Source organism: Salmo salar, chromosome 13 (assembly GCF_965601325.2).
Source record: "Salmo salar chromosome 13, fSalSal1, whole genome shotgun sequence".
NCBI lineage: Eukaryota > Metazoa > Chordata > Actinopteri > Salmoniformes > Salmonidae > Salmo > Salmo salar.
The window spans coordinates 52,257,723-52,280,056 of record NC_138303.1 but is presented as its reverse complement, the minus strand read 5'-3'; the positions used below and the strand labels follow the sequence as shown (position 1 = coordinate 52,280,056).

General features: G+C 41.6%; 1 protein-coding gene across 3 annotated transcripts in view; it reads right to left on the bottom strand.

Moving 5' to 3' along the window:
* Nucleotides 1-22,334, bottom strand: part of LOC106567377 (forkhead box protein J3) — a 120,651-nt gene that overhangs the window by 50,655 nt on the left and 47,662 nt on the right. For 2 of the 3 annotated variants that reach the window (XM_014136545.3, XM_014136544.3), the window contains one exon: nt 6,403-6,477. The exons of the other annotated variant lie outside the window; for it this stretch is intronic. In XM_014136545.3, coding sequence (XP_013992020.1) covers nt 6,403-6,477 — 75 coding nt within the window. The remainder of the gene's footprint in view (nt 1-6,402; nt 6,478-22,334) is intronic. 3 annotated transcript variants of the gene reach the window in all.

The window sequence follows — 22,334 nt, the reverse complement described above, 5'->3', positions numbered from 1 at the left end:
TGAGACTCACGCTCGTGCACGAGGGCACGAGATGTATTTATTTTCTCTCTCTTTGTACGTATACAGGCTTTCCGGGTCGGAATATTATTGCTTTTTTATGAGAAAAATGTCAAAAATTGATTTTAAACAGCGGTTGACATGCTTCGAAGTACGGTAATGGAATATTTAGAATTTTTTTGTCACGAATTGCGCCATGCTCGTCACCCTTATTTACCCTTTCGGATAGTGTCTTGAACGCACGAACAAAACGCCGCTGTTTGGATATAACTATGGATTATTTGGGACCAAACCAACATTTGTTATTGAAGTAGAAGTCCTGGGAGTGCATTCTGACGAAGACAGCAAAGGTAATAACATTTTTCTTATAGTAAATCTGACTTTGGTGAGTGCTAAACTTGCTGGGTGTCTAAATAGCTAGCCCTGTGATGCCGGGCTATCTACTGAGAATATTGCAAAATGTGCTTTCACCGAAAAGCTATTTTAAAATCAGACATATCGAGTGCATAGAGGAGTTCTGTATCTATAATTCTTAAAATAATTGTTATGCTTTTTGTGAACGTTTATCGTGAGTAATTTAGTAAATTCACCGGCAGTGTTCGGTGGGAATGCTAGTCACATGCCAATGTAAAAAGCAGTTTTTTGATATAAATATGAACTTGATTGAACAAAACATGCATGTATTGTATAACATAATGTCCTAGGGTTGTCATCTGATGAAGATCATCAAAGGTTAGTGCTACATTTAGCTGTGGTTTGGGTTTATGTGACATTATATGCTAGCTTGAAAAATGGGTGTCTGATTATTTCTGGCTGGTACTCTGCTGACAATCTAATGTTTTGCTTTCCTTGTAAAGCCTTTTTGAAATCGGACAGTGTGGTTAGATTACCGAGAGTCTTGTATTTAAAATGGTGTAAAATAGTCATATGTTTGAGAAATTGAAGTAATAGCATTTCTAAGGTATTTGAATAATGCGCCACGGGATTACACTGGCTGTTGAGTAGCGTCCCACCTAGCCCATAGAAGTTAAGTCGGGAGATAGCAATCTTGGGGCACCACGGGAAAACTAATGAGTTAATTGTTACATGAGTAATTTAATCGCGGAATACTTAACTTCTTATGGGCAGGTGGGACGGTAGTGTAAAACTGTTAAAATACATCTGTGAGTATAACAGAACTGATATGGCAGGCGAAACCCCGAGGACAAACCATTCCCCCCCCAAAAAAACTCAGCCTACCACCATTTTCAATGGCTGTCACTTTTATTATAAGGCGAAGTCCTCCCAGATTGCAGTTCCTAGGGCTTCCACTAGATATCAACAGTCTTTCGAAAGAGTATCAGGCTGGTTTTTGGAAAAAATGAGCCAGAAATTGTAGTTTTTCTAGGTGGCTCCCATTTTGGCTGTAGTGTTTCCAAGCGCGTGAATGAGAGCGCGTTCTTTGGTATTTTTCTCCGGTAAAGACAATAACGGTTCTCCGTCTTAAATTTGATCATTTAAGGTTTGATTATAAACGTTGTTCGACTTGTTTGGAAAAGTTTATTAGTAACGTTTGGGATTCATTTTGTATGCGTTTTGATGGAGGGAAACTTGGTGGATTATTGACTGAAGTGCGGCAGCTAACTGAGTTTTTATGGCTATAAAGAAGGATATTATCGAACAAAAGGACCATTTGTGATGTAACTGGGACCTTTTTGAGTGCCAACAGAAGAAAAGCAAAGGTAAGGCAGTTATTATATCGCTATTTCTGACTTTCGTGTCGCACCTGCCGTGTTGAAATATGTTTTTCATGGTTTTGTATGCGGGCGCTGTCCTCAGATAATCGCATGGTGTGCTTTCGCCGTAAAGCCTTTTTGAAATCTGACACAGCGGCTGGATTAACAAGAAGTTAAGCTTTATTCTGATGTATTACACTTGTGATTTTATGAAAGTTAAATATTTATAATTCTGTAGTTTGAATTTCGCGCTCTGCAATTTCACCGGATGTTGGCCAGGTGGGACGCAACCGTCCCACCTGCCCATAAGAATTAAGATGTCTCACACATTGTGTCCACATTTCTTTGTTTGACACAGGCTTAACCTGTTGGGGGTAGGGGGCAGTATTTACACGGCCGGATAAAAAAACATACCCGATTTAATCTGGTTATTACTACTGCCCAGAAACTAGAATATGCATATAATTATTGGCTTTGGATAGAAAACACCCTAACGTTTCTAAAACTGTTTGAATTGTGTCTGTGAGTATAACATAACTCATATGGCAGGCAAAAACCTGAGAAGATTCCTTACAGGAATTGGCTGTCTGACCATTCCTTGAGCTTCTTGACTCTGTTTATTGAAGACTGAGGATCTTTGCTGTAACGTGACACTTCCTACAGCTCCCATAGGCTCTCAGAAGGCGGGAAAAAGCTGAATGATGTATTTCCAGCCACTGGCTGAAAAACATTAGCGCTTTTGGCAAGTGCTCTATCAGAGGACAATGGGCTGAGGCGCGTGCACGAGTCGACCCCATGTTTTTATTTTCTTTCGTCTTTGAACCTAAACACAGATTCCCGGTCGGAATATTATCGCTTTTTTACGAGAAAAATGGCATAAAAATTGATTTTAAACAGCGGTTGACATGCTTCGAAGTACGGTAATGGAATATTTAGATTTTTTTTTGTCACGAAACACTGATTTTGGTGAGTGCTAAACTTGGTGGGTGTCTAAATAGCTAGCCCTGTGATGCCGGGCTATCTACTGAGAATATTGCAAAATGTGCTTTCACCGAAAAGCTATTTTAAAATCGGACATAGCGAGTGCATAGAGGAGTTCTGTATCTATAATTCTTAAAATAATTGTTATGTTTTTTGTGAATGTTTATCGTGAGTAATTTAGTAAATTCACCGGAAGTTTGCGGGGGGTATGCTAGTTCTGAACGTCACATGCTAATGTAAAAAGCTGTTTTTTGATATAAATATGAACTTGATTGAACAAAACATGCATGTATTGTATAACATAATGTCCTAGGGTTGTCATCTGATGAAGATCATCAAAGGTGAGTGCTGCATTTAGCTGTGGTTTGGGTTTATGTGACATTATATGCTAGCTTGAAAAATGGGTGTCTGATTATTTCTGGCTGGGTACTCTGCTGACATAATCTAATGTTTTGCTTTCGTTGTAAAGCCTTTTTGAAATCGGACAGTGTGGTTAGATTAACAAGAGTCTTGTCTTTAAAATGGTGTAAAATAGTAATATGTTTGAGAAATTGAAGTAATAGCATTTCTAAGGTATTTGAATAACGCAACACGGGATTCAACTGGCTGTTGAGTAGGTGGGACGATTTCGTCCCGCCGACCCTTGAGGTTAAGAGTGTCTCAATTAGCAAATTACTAATCTCATGAACTTGGTTTCTGAGGCTACATATAATTACATGAGCTAACTTTAACCCTTTCCAGGGTAACTTATCTAAAACTGAACTCAATGATAATAGGCTGTAATTCTAATAATTCTAGTTCTGATACTTACAAGGAATTCATGGATTTGTAGCAGATTATGTTCTACAGATTCCTTCTCTGCTTTAGGTAAGCTGCAGTAGGGTGCTCTATTCTTCGTGCCACATTCTGCATAGCTGTCTTGTGGACTGTTGGTTTTCTGATTGGGGTGTTGTCCTGTTAGCATGGGGGGGTAGCGAGGTGCTGGCCACTCTGGATGGGGCCCGACGGTGTAGGGTCGAGCTGGCCTCTCTGGAAGGGGCCCGGTGGTACAAGGTGGAGCTGGCCTCTCTGGAAAGGGCCCGGTGGTACAAGGTGGAGCCGGCCTCTCTGGAAGGGGCACGGTGGTACAAGGTGGAGCCGATCTGTCTGGAAGGGGCACGGTGGTACAAGGTGGAGCTGATCTGTCTGGAAGGGGCACGGTGGTACAAGGTGGAGCTGGTCTGTCTGGAAGGGGCACGGTGGTGCAGGTCTCTCTGGAAGGGGCCCGGTGGTGCAGTTTGGAGCTGGTCTCTCTGGAAGGGGCACGATGGTGCAGGGTGGAGCTGGCCTCTCTGGATGTGGCCCGGTGGTATAGGGTGGTCTTTCTGGGTGGGGGCTGATGGTCACGATCTTGGAGGATGTCTGGCAGAGTTCCTCTTATTTGGGTTTTGCTTTGTCCCAGAGCAGTTTCTTTCAGTTTCCTAGCAAACACCTTGACACCCGGTTTGTTGAAAGTGTACTAGGTCGTACATCAGCTGGGGGTGAATGTCATGGTGGTTTGCTAGGTAAACAGCTTGTACGCACTTCGTCAGTGTCTCATTCACAATTTGAGAAGCTCTTGATAATGCCTTGAATTTCGTGGCTGTAATTCACCCTAAAAAAAAAAAAAAAAAAAATCCATGCCTTCTGCAGCACTTCTCCCTGCACGTCTCACTCACAGGCTACAAGTGAAGAGGGTCTCTCACTCACTCACTCTCACCTGCTGGAACCCTGACCTATTCACCGGACGTGCTACCTGTCCCAGACCTGCTGTTTTCAACTCTCTAGAGACAGCAGGAGCGGTAGAGATACTCTCAAAGATCGGCTATGAAAAAGCCAACTGACACTTACTCTTGTGTTACTGACTTGTTGCACCCTCGACAACTACTATGATTATTATTATTTGACAATGCTGGTCATTTATGAACATTTGAACATCTAGGCCATGTGCTGTTATAATCTCCACCCGGCACAGCCAGAAGAGGACTGGCCACCCCTCAGCCTGGTTCCTCTCTAGGTTTCTTCCTAGGTTTTGGCCTTTCTAGGGAGTTTTTCCTAGCCAACCGTGCTTCTACACCTGCATTGCTTGCTGTTTGGGGTTTTAGGCTGGGTTTCTGTACAGCACTTTGTGATATCAGCTGATGTAAGAAGGGCTATATAAATAAATTTGATTTGATCCTTATCCAATTACGAGGTGCATATTGAAGATATTGGAAGAACTGTCCACATTTACTTTTCGTCAGCCAAAAAGATGAGTAGGCCTAACGAACTGGGAAAGCACTAGCCTATGTCAATCTACTATCCCCCATAGTATGAAAGTTGACCTATTCTATTCTTTGCGAGAAATAAATATTTCAAACAGTCTGGAACAGTTGTTGGATGCGATAGATCCCAAATTAATACAACCACTAGCATAAAAAAAAAAATATCTTACGCAATGAGGCTGACGCAACAGTTCAGTACGCATAACTTAAAACATTAATAAACTATTAGGCTATTTCTTCATATTATACAGTGGCAAGAAAAAGTATGTGATCCTTTGGAATTATCTGGATTTCTACATAAATTGGTCATAAAATTAGATCGGATCTTCATCTAAGTCACAACAGACAAACACAGGTTCCCTGTTATTTAGACTGGTTTATGGAATGAGTTTGGCTGTGGATGTGTTCCGTGTGATGCATGGATGATGAAGTTTGCATTTATCTTTTACAATAAACTGTAAAATTGAGGAACAAAGTTTAAGACCTTTATTTTCCATCAGTACCAAAAAATATTTAGATGCTGTTCAGACAACAATAGTGTGTAGGCGCATTTGTTGCATCATACGTTATGTTACTACTGTTCCAATCACATATGAGATCGTACGCTGCAGGGACCACTCAACAATGATCACAAATATGTGATCGTACACATCAAAGGGTTAATGGTGAAGAGTTGATTATCAGGCTCCTTTTCATCAAATACCAAGATCTGTCGACCATTAGTGATTCCTCCCTTTCTGGCATGGCCAAAGTGCCTAAATGCGGCAGAATACCAAGCAGCAGTATGCATTGTATAGAAGAGCAGGTCAGAGATAGTATTCTTGTCTCCAATTAGGGTATAATCAGCAATTGTCTCTGGGTTTTCCCTTAGAATCAAAAACAAACGCTGCTGTTTAGAATGTTCAGCGTTCTTTTCAGCTGGTAAATCAAATGGGCCAAGCTCCTACTACTGTTGACAATATTCTTTTTACAATTTGTTTTCATTAGAGTTGATTGATTATCATTAATGCGTGCACTTATTCAAATAATGCACCAACTGTGTACACTGATTTTAAACAATGCACTTTTTAGCTATTAAATATGTATTTTAGTGTAATTAACACTGTCCACATCAGTAACAATGTCCCGAATGATTCTACCTCACCTTTATGTGCTTTTGATTTTTTTCTTTCTTATCAAGGCCTGTACTGTCTTTCCTCCAGAAATCCTCCTAAACAATTCCTCTTTCTATTGGTTTATTCTCAGTTTCTCCTCATTCTTCTCGTTGTGCAGGGAAGAGTGAGCATGTCGAAATGACGCATCATATGCAACCTCATTTGTGGGCGATTTGATAGAAAACACACTTGACTCTTGTTTTCTCCTACCAAAACATGTGGTCATTCAAGGTGAAATATGTACTCAGACTATAGTGGTCAGGGAATACTTACTTTTCCAGGGTCATCTTTAGAGCGAGGCACTTTGAGAAAACACTTGTTCAGGGACAGATTATGCCGTATTGAGTTCTAGGAGGGATGAGAGAGAAGAGAACAGGGAGGGCTGTTAGACATGTCTTCACAGCAACATTTTATTTTACCTTTATTTAACCAGGTAAGCTAGTTGAGAACAAGTTCTCATTTACAACTGCGACCTGGCCAAGATAAAGAAAAGCAGTGCGACACAAACAGAGTTACACATGGAATAAACAAGCGTACAGTCACATTATAAAAAAAAGAAAGTCTATATACAGTGTGTGCAAATGGCGTGAGGTTGTAAGGCAATAAATAGGCCATAGTAGCGAAGTAATTACAGTTTAGAAAATTAACACTGGAGTGATAGATGTGCAAGTAGATAGCTGATGATGATGTGCAAGTAGAAATAATGGTGTACAAAAGAGCTGAAAAATAAATCAAAACAATATGGGGATGAGGTAGGTAGATTGGGTGGGCTATTTACAGATGGGCTGTGTACAGCTGCAGCGATCGGTTAGCTGCTCAGATAGATGATGTTTAAAGTTAGTGAGGGAAATATAAGTCTCCAGCATCAGCGATTTTTGCAATTCGTTCCAGTCATTGGCAGAAGAGAACTGGACGAAAAGGCGGCCAAAGGAGGTGTTGGCTTTGGGGATGACCAGTGAGATATACCTGCTGGAGCGCGTGCTACGGGTGGGTGTTGTTATCGTGACCAGTGAGCTGAGATAAGGCGGAGCTTTACCTAGCATAGACTTATAGATGACCTGGAGCCAGTGGGTCTGGCAACAAATATGTAGCAAGGGCCAGCCGACTAGAGCATACAGGTCGCAGTGGTGGGTAGTATATGGGGCTTTGGCGACAAAACGGATGGCACTGTGATAGACTGCATCCAGTTTGCTGAGTAGAGTATTGGAAGCAATTTTGTAAATGACATCACCAAAGTCGAGGATCGGTAGGATAGTCAGTTTTACAAGGGTATGTTTGGCGGCGTGAGCGAAATAGGACAGCATATCATTTTTCACTCTGTATGACTAAAAGAAGTAAATACTTCCAGGGCACATTACCTGCCACACACCCTCCCAGGCACCTGTTAGTTAGGCCAACTAGATCTATTTCGCTGTGCTCTATTGTTTTCCAGGTCAAGAAAACTCAAACAGTATTAGATGGTTGATTATGCAATGGAGACAGTGCATTTGTGATGCAGTACTAAACAAAGCATGCCATGGCTAGCATCACTGAATTTAATTGGATTTTGGGTATAAAAAACAAATATAAAAAAAATACATACACAGTGTACAAAACATTAGGTACTGCTCTTTCCATGACAGACTGACCTGGTGAAATCCACTTCACCTGTTAAATCCACTTCAATCAGTTTAGAATTTTTTTTATTTATTTCTCCTTTATTTAACCTCTTACATCTAGACGTTCCGCTAGCGGAACACCTGCTCCAATATCCAATGATAGGGCGTGGCGCGAATTACAAATTCCTCAAAAATACAAAAACTTCAATTTTTCAAACATATGACTATTTCACAGCATTTTAAAGATAAGACTCTCCTTTATCTAACCACACTGTCCGATTTCAAAAAGGCTTTACAACGAAAGCAAAACATTAGATTATGTCAGCAGAGTACCAAGCCAGAAATAATCAGACACCCATTTTTCAAGCTAGCATATGTCACAAAAACCCAGAAGACAGCTAAATGCAGCACTAACCTTTGATGATCTTCATCAGATGACAACCCTAGGACATTATGTTATACAATACATGCATGTTTTGTTCAATCAAGTTCATATTTATATCAAAAAACAGCTTTTTACATTAGCATGTGACGTTCAGAACTAGCATACCCCCCCCGCAAACTTCCGGCGAATTCACTAAGCATTTACTAAATTACTCACGATAAACGTTCACAAAAAGCATAACAATTATTTTAAGAATTATAGATACAGAACTCCTCTATGCACTCGATATGCTTTTTGGTGAAAGCACATTTTGCAATATTCTAAGTACATAGCCCAGCCATCACGGGCTAGCTATTTAGACACCCGGCAAGTTTAGCCTTCACCAAAATCAGATTTACTATTATAAAAGTTTGATTACCTTTTGTTGTCTTCGTCAGAATGCACTCCCAGGACTGCTACTTCAATAACAAATGTTGGTTTGGTCCAAAATAATCCATCGTTATAACCGAATAGCGGCGTTTTGTTCGTGCGTCCCAGACACTATCCGAAATGGTAAATCAGGGTCGCGCGCATGGCGCAATTCATGACAAAAAAATTCGAAATATTCCATTACCGTACTTCGAAGCATGTCAACCGCTGTTTAAAATCAATTTTTATGCAATTTATCTCGTAAAAAAGCGATAATATTCCGACCGGGAATCTTCTTTTCGGCAAACGGAGGAAAAATCACAAAGACGGGGGCGGCCAGGGCACGCGCCTAAGCCCACAGTCCCTTGATCGGCCACTTGAGAAAGGCGACATTCAGGTTTTTCCCGGGCTCTGAGCGCCCATGGAAGACGTAGGAAGTGTCACGTTAGAGCAGAGATCCTTTGTAAAAGATAGAGATGGCAAAGAAGTTCAAGAAATGGTCAGACAGGCCACTTCCTGTAAAGGAATCTCTCAGGTTTTGACCTGCCATTTGAGTTCTGTTATACTCACAGACACCATTCAAACAGTTTTAGAAACTTTGGAGTGTTTTCTATCCAAAGCCAATAATTATATGCATATTCTAGTTACTGGGCAGGAGTAGTAACCAGATTAAATCGGGTACGTTTTTTATCCAGCCGTGAAAATACTGCCCCCTAGCCATAACAGGTTAAGCATGTCCCAGTTTAGGTCACCTAGCAGCACGAGCTCTGAAGATAGATGGGGGGCAATCAGTTCACATATGGTGTCTAGAGCACAGCTGGGGGCAGAGGGTGGTCTATAGCAGGCGGCAACGGTGAGAGACTTGTTTTTAGAGGATTTTTAGATGGATTTTTAAAAGTAGAAGTTCAAATTGTTTGGGTACAGACCAGGATAGTAGGACAGATCTCTGCAGTAGATTGCAACACCGCCCCCTTTGGCCGTTCTATCTTGTCTGAAAATGTTGTAGTTAGGGATGAAGATTTCAGTTTTTGGTGGACTTCCTAAGCCAGGATTCAGACACGGCTAGGACATCCGGGTTAGCAGAGTGTGCTAAAGCATTGAATAAAACAAACTTAGGGAGAAGGCTTCTAATGTTAACATGCATGAAACCAAGGCAATTACGGTTACAGAAGTCATCAAAAGAGAGCACCTGGGGAATAGGAGTGGAGCTAGGCACTGCAGGGCCTGGATTCACCTCTACATCACCAGAGGAATAGAGGAGGACTATGATAAGGGTACGGCTAAAAGCTATGAGAATTCGTCGACTATGACGTCCAGAATAGAGAGTAAAAGGAGCAGGTTTCTGGGGGCGATAAAATAGCTTCAAGGTATAATGTACAGACAAAGGTATGGAGAGATGGAGAAGAGACAGGTTAAAGGATTTTTAAGCCTTGAGACATGGAGTGTGTATGTGTGCCATTCAGAGGTTAAAATGGGCAAGACAATGATTTAAGTGCCTTTGAATGGGCTATGGTACTGGTTGCTAGGCGCACCGGTTTGAGTGTGTCAAGAACTGAATCACTGCTGGGTTTTTCAAGCTCAACAGTATCCCATGTGCATCAAGAATGGTCCACCACCCAAAGGACATTCAGCCAACTTGAGACAACTTTGGGAAGCATTGGAGTCAACAACTGGAGTCGACATGGGTAACGCTTGACACCTTCTAGAGCCCATACACCAATGAATTGAGACTGTTCTGGTGGCAAAAGGGGGCGCAACAATGCTAGGAAGGTGTTCCTAATGTTTTGTACACTCAGTTTGTATCAAACAAGATGTGCATTATCCAAAGGATAAGTGTTTCTCAATGGTAAAACATTCTCACTTATGGTAGTGGAAACCTATGGAGCTAGCAGCCTCTCCCATCCTGTTGGTGTGTAGCTCCTGTACCTACATTATAACACAGTAAAGCTCCAGTGCAGCTGGCCTGACATGAACGGTCTTCTCCTTCAGGGCTCCTAATAAATCCACTGGGGAGAGAAGACGACGGAGTACTGCGCTCTATTTCCCCTTTCTTCTTCTTAATATCCCTTCCGCTCTATCAGCAGTTGGGTCTGCATTCACTCCTCACCGTCTCAATCCTCTCTCCACCTCTTATGTGAGCTGAATGCCTATGGTGCAAATAGAGGAAAAGGAGTCAGAGTAGGGCCGAGTATGTAAGTATGTCCTTCACTTGAGAATGCAGCATGCTAAGACAGAGTGACTACCTGAAATACAAATTAATTTGTGTCCATGGCATCCTATGCGGGACAGTTTTCCAAAGAGATTAAACCATGATCCAAAACACACACAAATATCCCTGTATTAAAAACCACCAGGCCTCACACACACACACACACACACACACGACGACAGCTTTGTCTACTACTCCGAGCGGTGACATCATTGGTCCCCCAAAAGACAGATATAGACAGCTGAAGACTGAGCACATCTCTCCACAATGAGGCCTCTTCACCAGTTACTTTACTGTAGTAAGCCAGCCCCCCCCCCAGCGGTATCGGGGCATAAACCGTTACCACGACGAGAGACAGTGCCGCTCTCACTGAATGGGCTGATTTTGTCATAACCCGACATGATGGCATTGACAATAATGCACTGAGTGGCTACGATGGGAATAGAGATAATGTTATTCGCTGACGCATCCGCCCATTTGTGACGGAGTTGAGTGAATAAGTAGCTTATTGGGCACACCTGGGGCTTTGCTACTGCCCAGCTTCTAAATTAATCTTGGTGAAAGGCGGCATAAAGGTGGAAAAGCAGATTGTCGAATTTACATCATAGTCTACTTCCTTGTTCTCCAGTTACATTTGGGGATGTGGGGATTCGAGATTATAATAATCATTGTGACTATTATTAGTTAGAACTCTGCTTTAGTAATATCTATGATGAGTAAAGGGTTGCAGGCTGTTACGTAAGGCTTATGCTGAAGCATGACAAGAGCCAGTTTGAAAAATGTGGGGTTTTCGGATGCACAGAAAGAGAGAGAGGCTGGAGCTTTTCTGCAGATGGCTAGAGGATATAGGCCAGAATGTGACATAAGCATGCTGAAGCTATTAGCTAAGAGTGCAATGTGTGACAGTGCTTTTGGTGATTGACAGTAATAGGGCCCTATAAAATCTGTATATTTTCTTTTCCCAAATTCCGTTTAGTTTTCCCAGGTTTCCGTTGTCCCCTGTTTTTTTAGGTTCACTCAAAATAACACTTTTTAAAATAGAAAATCAAATAAAGTCGATGTTTAAGTCCACAGCAATTGGATTGATGCAAATAATCATGATACTGTATCATTCTGCCAGGTATGTATAGACTACTTTGTAGTTAACATTTCATTGACAAGGTTTAAGGGGAAGCCTTTCCATCTATTAGACAATTTTTTATTAGCATCATCGCTAAGGGCTACACAAAGTGGTAGCTGCGTGCACTACACACACAGACGGGGAATTCTCATTGCCTCATCAGAAAGTTGCAAGAAATACAAATCACTGATGCATTGTGATCAACTGGGCAAATTAATACATTTACCGTAATTTCCGGACTATAAGCCACTACTTTTTTCCCACGCTTTGAATCTCGCGGCTTAAACAATGACGCGGCTAATATATGGATTTTTCCCGCTTTCAAATTAAAAAAAGAAATAAAACATTCTGTGACGTGCTCAGTTTTTTGGCGGCATGAAGCTTTCATTAGACCAATGAAATTGCCGAACGGGTTAAGGTCAAACAAATGTTTTGTTTACTGTTTAGATTAAATCGAGCGTGCTCAAACTTACCATCATTCTGATTACGCTAGTCATTTTGACACCCTCATCATGGCAAAGACACGGAGAAATGCATATGATGCATCTTTCAAGTTGAAGGCGATTGATCTGGCTGTTGGAAAAGGAAATAGAGCTGCTGCACGGGAGCTTGGTCTGGAGAAATGACTTTCTTGGTAGGCTACTGTTTACTGCTAATTTTTTATTTTTTGTTACAAGCCGTGTTTCGTTAAAGCCTACCGGTATTTATTTTTGTTACAAGCCGTGTTTCATTAAAGCCTATTTATTTTTGTTACAAGGCGTGTTTCGTTAAAGCCGTGTTTCGTTAAAGCCTATTTATTTTTGTTACAAGCCGTTTTTCGTTAAAGCCTGTGTAAAGTTCATTTGTTTCAATGTACCGGTAGGCACCTGCGGCTTATAGACATGTGCGGCTTATTTATGTTCAAAATAATAATTTTAAAACAATTCAGTGGGTGCGGCTTATATTCAGGTGCGCTCAATAGTCCGGAAATTATGGTAGTTGATTCCCTACTAAGTTCAATACATTTTTGAATATTGTTGAATTCCGTTTTGTCTGGATTCTGTGATTCCGTCCGCCTTCTGTATATCGCAGATTTTATAGGGCCCTAACACTAGTCAAAGTGAATCGGAGCGCTGGAGATTTATAGGTCTAAGAGGGTGATGTGTGGGCTATGGTGAAGATACAGGGTCTACACTGAGTGTACAAAACAATAGGAACGCCTGCTCTTTCCATGACATAGATTGACCTGGTTAATCAATGTGTTGGATTCTAACTTTAAATATATACTTATTCATGTTTCTATACTAGAACTACTTTACATGTATAATGTAATTTTTAAATTACATGGATCTTATGGAGAGGACAAAAGGGCAACAGTCTGGTTTCAGTCGCTGGTAAGGTTGGATAGCCGTGGATTAGGGAGGAGTGAGCAATGTGGGCCGAGGTCAGGTCAGATGAAGTGACAAGGAACAGTTCTATTACACACACACCACGTAAGTTCCTGCCTAGCAACAGAGATGTATTGGCTGCCTATATGTGCAAGGAGGAGACTAATAAGAGGGTATAAATACTTGTGCTGGTGGAACTATATCTTTGTCTTTTCAGCTGTTTGACCCAGTGGGTGAATAAACCTGGTTTGAGCTTTGACTAGTTGTCAGTTTTTCCACTCTGTCTGAACCAAATAGTTGGCATTGTCAGCAGGATTTTCCACGATTAACAGTCAAACCGGAGAGTCCGAATCAGTGGAGCAGGAGCGGGCACAAAAAAAACAAGGTAGGCACAGTTCCTACACTCATTCTGACATCTTGGGGAGTCATAGGATAAATACAAATTATAGGATACAAATCTAAAAGTCCCATTGTGTAACATCCGGTCGTGGATAAAGGGTAAGTCACGGACATGGTGGTTGGTCCCTGTGGAGGGCAAGAAGTCCCGGACAGGGTGGTCCCTGTGGAGGGCAAGAAGTCCCGGACAGGGTGGTCCCTGTGGAGGGCAAGAAGTCCCGGACAGGGTGGTCCCTGTGGAGGGCAAGAAGTCCCGGACCGGGTGGTCCCTGTGGGGGGCAAGAAGTCCCGGACAGGGTGGTCCCTGTGGGGGGCAAGAAGTCCCGGACAGGGTGGTCCCTGTGGGGGGCAAGAAGTCCCGGACAGGGTGGTCCCTGTGGAGGGCAAGAAGTCCCGGACAGGGTGGTCCCTGTGGAGGGCAAGAAGTCCCGGACAGGGTGGTCCCTGTGGGGGCAAGAAGTCCCGGACAGGGTGGTCCCTGTGGGGGCAAGAAGTCCCGGACAGGGTGGTCCCTGTGGAGGGCAAGAAGTCCCGGACAGGGTGGTCCCTGTGGAGGGCAAGAAGTCCCGGACAGGGTGGTTCCTGTAGGTTGTAGAGAAGTAGTCCATGGAGAAAGTCAACAGGAGGGAACGTGGATGGTGATAAAAGGTTTCCTATAAGTTCTGGAGGAGAGCCACATTCATGGTTAGAAAAGCAAAACGATAACAATAAGGAGTAAGGTTGGTTTATGCAGATTGTGGAAATAGAGACAACTGTGAATAATTTTGGTTGTGTGTGTTGACAACAGTGATATGAGGCGTAACACTGGTATAAGACATTAGGTCACCCGTATTCACCAGTAGTAAATTAGCAGACGCTTCAGTATTGGTTCAAATACAAGATATCAGGTGCCGTGACTAATTAATACCATAACTACTCTCCGGGGAAGTGGGTATTACTATCTTCGAAAATAGTTAGTAGATGGTGTGTATTAGAGCTGTGAATGAGGAAATCCAAACACCATAAACAACGTCGAGGGAGGGGGCAGGAATAGCCACTTTTGAAATGGAATCCGTGGTTTCTGACACTCCCGAAAAGTGGGAATATAAGAGGAAAACTATAGTAAAGCCATGGATGCACTAAAATAAGTGCACAATCAAACTAGCAATTAGGCTCAAGTAATGGTTAAATTGAGCAAAGTGGATCAAATTGGTCAGCACTTTCATGCTGACGAAAAATTCCAATCTAATAATGAATTCAGAGATGCTATTGTGAGTTGGCACAATGACAAAGAAAAAATCAAAAGCGCAATAGACCAGCATGTTTGAAACCTGTTATCAAAACGTCTATTGCGGGGGTAATGGATCAACATTGTCACTGGGATGAAATAGTACAGCCGGCCTTAAGAGTGGAATCTAATTCTGCTCACTTCGCAACCGTGCGTGTGGTTAATACAGCCACTGCGAAAGTCACTAACAGTGGTTTCAATGACCAAGGTAAGACAAAGAAACAAGGAGGAAAGGGCAGTGAATCAGTCCCAAGGCGCCAGGTGTCAGAGCCCTGTTTTAGGTGTGGGACCGTTGGTCATTGGAAAAGTGAGTGTAGGGCAGCAAAGGAGCCTACTGCACCCGCTCCCTCTGGAGGGAATGCTGTGATTCAGGCATTCGCCGCATTAGCAGAAGAAAAACAGCAGACACTCGAGAGCAGCGGTGCAAGGGAGCTCGAAATAGGCAAAATTTACAACAGGAAAAAGTATTACATTCAGCAAGGTAACGGCCAGAATCGAAAGCAATAGAACTATTATCCATGTTTATACGAAATGACAGGGGAATGGATTCTAAAAAGGTAACAAGTTAAAACACTCCTTGCAAACTCAGAAAACCGTATTTATTTATTATCTCGTGAGACACTTTATTCTGTCTTATTCTGAAATAGCTTTATGGAACTGACGAAAGGGTTATGAGAAATTAGAGGAGTTAATATTGTGAGTAATTGTTTGTAGAGTTTTGAAAAAGCAATTCTGTCAAGCGACAGTATTCGGGGTTACAAAACCTAGAATTACTTTTTTTTTTAAAATGTTGTAGTGCGGTGGTTACGCAAAATCATGGGGAAGAGAGAGACATATACATCATATACGGGAGTAAATTGTTAGACTCGGTGGTGAGAGGAATGTCGCCATGTCTAAGGGTAGCACAAGCTACATAAACGTTGGGATGGATTAAAACAAACAATTAATGAATGGAGGGAGGACTGTGGACTCCTGGTGAACAGAATTGCTTATGTTTTGTTTGGAATTAAAACCTGTGTGTTGCTGATTAAGATTTAGCATATTGAATACCAATGAAATTTACATTCTCTCTTCCAGGAGAGGATGGGGTGTCCCCATCTCTCTTGTTGAAATGCTTCCCGAGGCTGTTGTCTTTGGAGAGCAGTTAGTGAAATTCTGCAGTGTTATGAAGTATAAAAGTACCCGGATCCGGCCGTAAAGGGAGCTTTATTTTAACCACACCCACCAGCACACACAACCCAAAAGTTATGAAATGTAAATATTTGTTAAGTGGTGTTAACCTTTTCATACGTGAGTTCCAAATATCGCTAACGGTTGCTTCAGCATGAGTTGTTTTATGCACGTGATGTCAGAATGCACTCACTGTTCCAAAATGTGATTGTTACGCAACAGGACAGTTAACGCGCGCTGCCTGCTAATTATCTACAGGCTGTTTCAACTTGCCAATTTCTAACAAGTTGTATTTTAACAGTTTGAATTGAGAGGTGTTCCGCCTCCTCATTAATTCACATAGAAATAACCCATTTCAGAGTTGGACAATTTTATGTTTGAGGCTTTACTGAGCAGGACAAACTTCCCTCTTCGAGGAAAGCCCTTCCCCATTTTTTCCACACATCAAGTATGCAGACATTTGCAGTCTTGCGCGAACTGGCAAATTTTCTGGCTGGTGCTCGCTTTGCCTCCATTGTTGTTTTCCTTACAAATAACAACTTTGGACATGTGTGCGTTCCTTATTTTCTGTATACTGCGTTGTCATTTCTAATGTAGCGTTAATAAGTATGTATGTATGCATGCCTGCATGGAGCATAATGTATTTACAGTATAATTCACGGTTTCAAGTACTGGTGACAAATAATGCATTCCGATTATTGCACAAATTGTAATGGACACCTATGTGTGTAAAATACTTTTTTGAAGGTGGTACTGATTATAATGAGCTAATGCTAAGCTATGTGTGGTGCCATGTTTGTTGACATTATACAATGCATTATGGGTGTCACGTAAACATCTGTCAGACAAAATATGTTATAATGGAGGTGGAATGGTTCACTGATCATTCGGGTAAACTTCTGGAAGTGAATGATCGTAGACTAACCCCCCCCAACATGCATACTGCAAACAGACCAAACTCATCTGGTCTCCTCTTATCATTGGTTGACGTGAAAAACAAACATGGCGGTGCGTACAAACTACCCATCATCGGATTACTTTCAATTTCTAGAAAGTGTTTTACGCAATTATTTCCATCAATGTTGAGCTCACCCGTGTGGAATTATAAATAGCAATTACTATTCTCTAATTCATATTGTGGTTTCTGTCAGCCGAGAGTTTTCTAAATATGTGTTAAATCAATATTTCCTCAGTTAGCGCTAAGACAAAAACAGCTTACATTTTCCGGTTTGGATGACTGGGTATGCTGTTGCTACTTCTGTGAATGTCTGAACATGGCATCCAAAAATAAACTGGTCACATTCAGGGCATAACTTTGTAAGGACAGTGTTTGTGCAAAATGTTTGTGTGGCTAGCTCAAATGCTGATCGAAACTGGACGTTCTAAATAAGTGTTCTAATCAAACCGGTTTGTTTGAGCGTAAGCTGCAGGGACCACTGTAGAATGATCACACCCGTTTGTTGGTACATGTGAAAAGGTTAATACCGTGTCTGATTTAATTGTGTGGGGTCTTTTAATTTGGTTTTAGTAGGGTCTTCACAGGTTAGAAAGGATGCACCTTAAAGGGCACACACATTACATTTTCTGAAGTATCTATTGTTCGAATGTTGGTTGCACCCATGTAAATTCTCCTGATAAGAAAGGTACAGTACTGAATAGCACAATGTAAACCAGGTATGCAGAATGATGGAAATGTTTGAAATGTTTTTAAATAAGTAGTCTGAAGTACAGGGAAAGAAAGGGGAAAGAAAATACTTGGTGTTAAATAACCTTTGTCCTGACTTTCTGGTGAGGCCTGATTACCCTCACTAGAAAGGATAGAGACATTGGGTGAGATTTAAGTATAATGTGAATAAGTGTATCGCTGTTGTTTTGAAGTTTTGTTTTTGTCTCAATAGATTAGGTCTGCTGTATGGACGGGATTTCTCCCTAATTGTTAGCCCTCTAACACCCTGACCATGTAACTCTATGGTGAGGTCGCCAATATGATAAGGGAGTATAAGCCAATTTGAAAAATGGTTTCAACAGTGTGTTGGTACACTGACATTTGTCTTCGGAATTTTGTATTGAGAAAATTGGGAATGTAATGTGTCATACAGTGAATAGTTGTTTGGACTTTCTGAATTTGAAATGCCTTAAACTGTTGTTTTGGTCTGTCCTCTCTCGAAGTTAAGGCGATAGTGACTCCAAATGTTATCTAGATAATAATTAGAGTGAGGACAGTGTGAGCTTCACACCCTCTAACCGGCTGAAGTAATGGCGACAAAGGTGTTCACTACAGCCTTGTCTTTCATCACTCCTACCCGAGACCAAGCCAGCAACCTATGTACAAGTGTCAGGAGTGCGGCATGTGTCCTGAGAGTGTGCTTGTGAAGTGAGCATGGAGAGAAATAAGGCCCAAACTCTTATCATGCTGCTGATGCACTGGTGGGAAAATGGACAAGACAAAATGGAGGTAGAGGCTCAGCTGAGAAATTCAGATTATTCTCCAGATTTTGAAAATCGGGATATCAAAAGGCATGAGTAACATATGTGCTATTGGGAGATGAACTGCAACGCTATCTGAGGAAGAAAATGAAGACACGGCAGAAGAATGACTCCCGGGAAGGAGGGGGGTGGTCAACTGTGCCCGTAAATTGATTTATGGTTGCCCTAAACTGTTTATTTGGGGTATCAGGTTGATTGTGTAGGTCTGCACACTGGGAAATGTGTTGTAATTTAGATAAAAATGCATTGAGATACCGATCTGTCATTAACCTGTTATGGCTAGGGGGCAGTATTGACACGGCCGGATTAAAAAACGTACCCGATTTAATCTGATTACTACTCCTGCCCAGTAACTAGAATAGGCATATAATTATTGGCTTTGGATAGAAAACACCCTAAAGTTTCTAAAACTGTTTGAATGGTGTCTGTGAGTATAACAGAACTCATATGGCAGGCCAAAACCTGACAAGATTCCATGCAGGAAGTGGCCTGTCTGACAAGTTGTGTTTCATCTTGGCTCTTTTTATTGAAGACTGAAGATCTTTGCTATAACGTGACACTTCCTACGGCTCCCATAGGCTCTCAGAGCCCGGGAAAAAGCTGAACGATATCGAGGCAGCCTCTGGCTGAAACACTTTATCGCGTTTGGCAAGTGGCCGATCAGAGTACTATGGGCTTAGGCACGTGCCCGAGTCGACCCCATGCTTTATTTTCTTTCGTCTGTTTACCTAAACGCAGATTCCCGTTCGGAATATTATCGCTTTTTTATGAGAAAAATTGCATAAAAATAGATTTTAAACAGCGGTTGACATGCTTCGAAGTACGGTAATGGAATATTTAGAAATTATTTGTCACGAATTGTGCCATGCTCGTCACCCTTATATACCCTTTCGGATAGTGTCTTGAACGCACGAACAAAACGCCGCTATCTGGATATAACTATGGATTATTTTGAACCAAACCAACATTTGTTATTGAAGTAGAAGTCCTGGGAGTGCATTCTGACGAAGACAGCAAAGGTAATAACATTTTTCCTTATAGTAAATCTGACTTTGGTGAGTGCTAAACTTGCTGGGTGTCTAAATAGCTAGCCCTGTGATGCCGGGCTATCTACTGAGAATATTGCAAAATGTGCTTTCACCGAAAAGCCATTTTAAAATCGGACATATCGAGTGCATAGAGGAGTTCTGTATCTATAATTCTTAAAATAATTGTTATGCTTTTTGTGAACGTTTATCGTGAGTAATTTAGTAAATTCACCGGCAGTGTTCGGTGGGAATGCTAGTCACATGCTAATGTAAAAAGCTGGTTTTTGATATAAATATGAACTTGATTGAACAAAACATGCATGTATTGTATAACATAATGTCCTAGGGTTGTCATCTGATGAAGATCATCAAAGGTTAGTGCTGCATTTAGCTGTGGTTTGGGTTTATGTGACATTATATGCTAGCTTGAAAAATGGGTGTCGGATTATTTCTGGCTGGGTACTCTGCTGACATAATCTAATGTTTTGCTTTCGTTGTAAAGCCTTTTTGAAATTGGACAGTGTGGTTAGATTAACGAGAGTCTTGTCTTTAAAATGGTGTAAAATAGTCATATGTTTGAAAAATTGAAGTTTTTGCATTTTTGAGGAATTTGAATAACGCGCCACGGGATTACACTGGCTGTTGAGTAGGTGGGACGCAAGCGTCCCACCTAGCCCATAGAGGTTAAGGTCCTGGAGTGGCCTAGCCAGTCTCCAGACCTTAATCCCATAGAAAATCTGTGGAGGGAGCTGAAGGTTCGAGTTGCCTAACGTCAGCCTCGAAACCTTAATGACTTGGAGAAGATCTGCAAAGAGCAGTGGGACAAAATCCCTCCTGAGATGTGTGCAAACCTGGTGGCCAACTACTTATACTTATACTTATTTCCCTCATTAAAATGCAAATGAATTTATAACATTTTTGACATGCGTTTTTCTTTATTTTTTTGTTATTCTGTCTCTCACTGTTCAAATAAAACCTACCATTAAAATTATAGACTGATCATTTCTTTGCCAGTGGGCAAAAGTACAAAATCAGCAGGGGATCAAATACTTTTTCCCCCCTCACTGTATGGCTTTCTGGATGATACAGTACAACGAACTACTTACAAGGCTTGTAGTCTGCGTCTTACTTTAACACCCGAGGATGAAGGAGACTGGCATGGAGACCAGCATCCCATTGGCATAGAACAGAACGGATGGATGGTCCTGGTCCCAATCTCATCAAGGGTGGTGTGAAATTACTAAACATGTATTCTCTCTTCCCTGTTCAAGTCAATATTTTTTCTAGGTGGCGTGGAACATGAGTGATCATTGTTCCAGAGGGATTGTTGGAAACTGACTAATTGACTTGAGCATGTTTATACCTATATAAGTGGCCTAGCAGTAGTTGTGGCTTGGATTGAATGATTTATGTGCAAATGTATTTGTGGCTAGAGGCAAAGTACATACGGGGCCTGTGTTTGAGACAGAATGTTGGCATAAAGTGCATTAGTTGCAGACTGGCAGGACCGACATTGGTGCATTCGATGGAGTAAAAACAAGGTATTAACGTCACAGGGAATTGGGAAAGCGGAATTGAATATGACTGGGGCGGAGATTTGTAAGGCTCATAGATTAAGGAAGTGGGTAATAGAGGCTCTGGGGAACAATATCACTCCTCTGTGTATAGTGTTACAGGGGATAGCGCGTAGTAGATGAAGGACAGCTAACTGTGCACAATATAGAGGCTACTATGAAGTCAAGTTGAACGTCACACAGACCCAGATCATTTTGGGAGTAGCAGAGATAGAGTTGTCATTTCAGACACTAAATTGTCAATGTTCAGTGAGGGGTTGTTCGCTGTAATAATAGCGTCACATCTCCTGAAGAGTGTGATTAAGAAACATGTGACTCAGTTTTGTAAAGAAGGTTGGACACTCTTCCAACCATACTAATCTCTCCCCCATTCCTAACCACCAGCAGTGGGACCGAGTGACGGTAACAGGAAAGTATTAGAAGGTGGCTGCTTAGCAACCGTTGGGACTCAATGTTTACACTGTAACGAGGGTGTTCACAAAAGGGGTGGGGTGTAGATCACGCTTGGGATGCGAGATGTGTACCTAACCAGGGCACAAGGAAGTATTATCCAACAGATAACGACTGCAGCAGAACATAGGATGTCATTGGAGATGTTGGTGGCTAGAAAACCGGGTAGGAGTTGGGAGACAGGTAGGGAGTATCTGAAAGATCCAGTTCTAGATCTATCAGTGAAACACAAAGGCAATAGGAGATCAGGAGCAGGAGACACAATCAATGCAAAAGCTATTCTCAAGGCAGTATTTGTACGGACAGTAACTGAAGAAGCAGTAGTAGTTGTGAAGGATGCTATAGTAACAGAATGGAACAGGACTACAGCACAAATGAGGGGTATTTTGAAGTGTGCATCATGGGCAGTGTAAGTTGTAGCAGGGGTTACCTTGGTAGCATTGCTGGGATATCACCTTCTGAGGGCATTGATGTTGAAATGTACACTACCGTTCAAAAGTTTGGGGTCACTTAGAAATGTCCTTGTTTTTGAAAGAAAAGCACATTTTTTGTCCATTAAAATAACATCAAATTGATCAGAAATACAGTGTAGACATTGTTAATGTTGTAGATGATTATTGTAACTGGAAACGGCTGATTTGTAATGGAATATCTACATAGGCGTACAGAGGCCCATTATCAGCAACCATCGCTCCTGTGTTCGTGGCATGATGTGTTAGCTAATTCAATTTTAAAAGGATAATTGA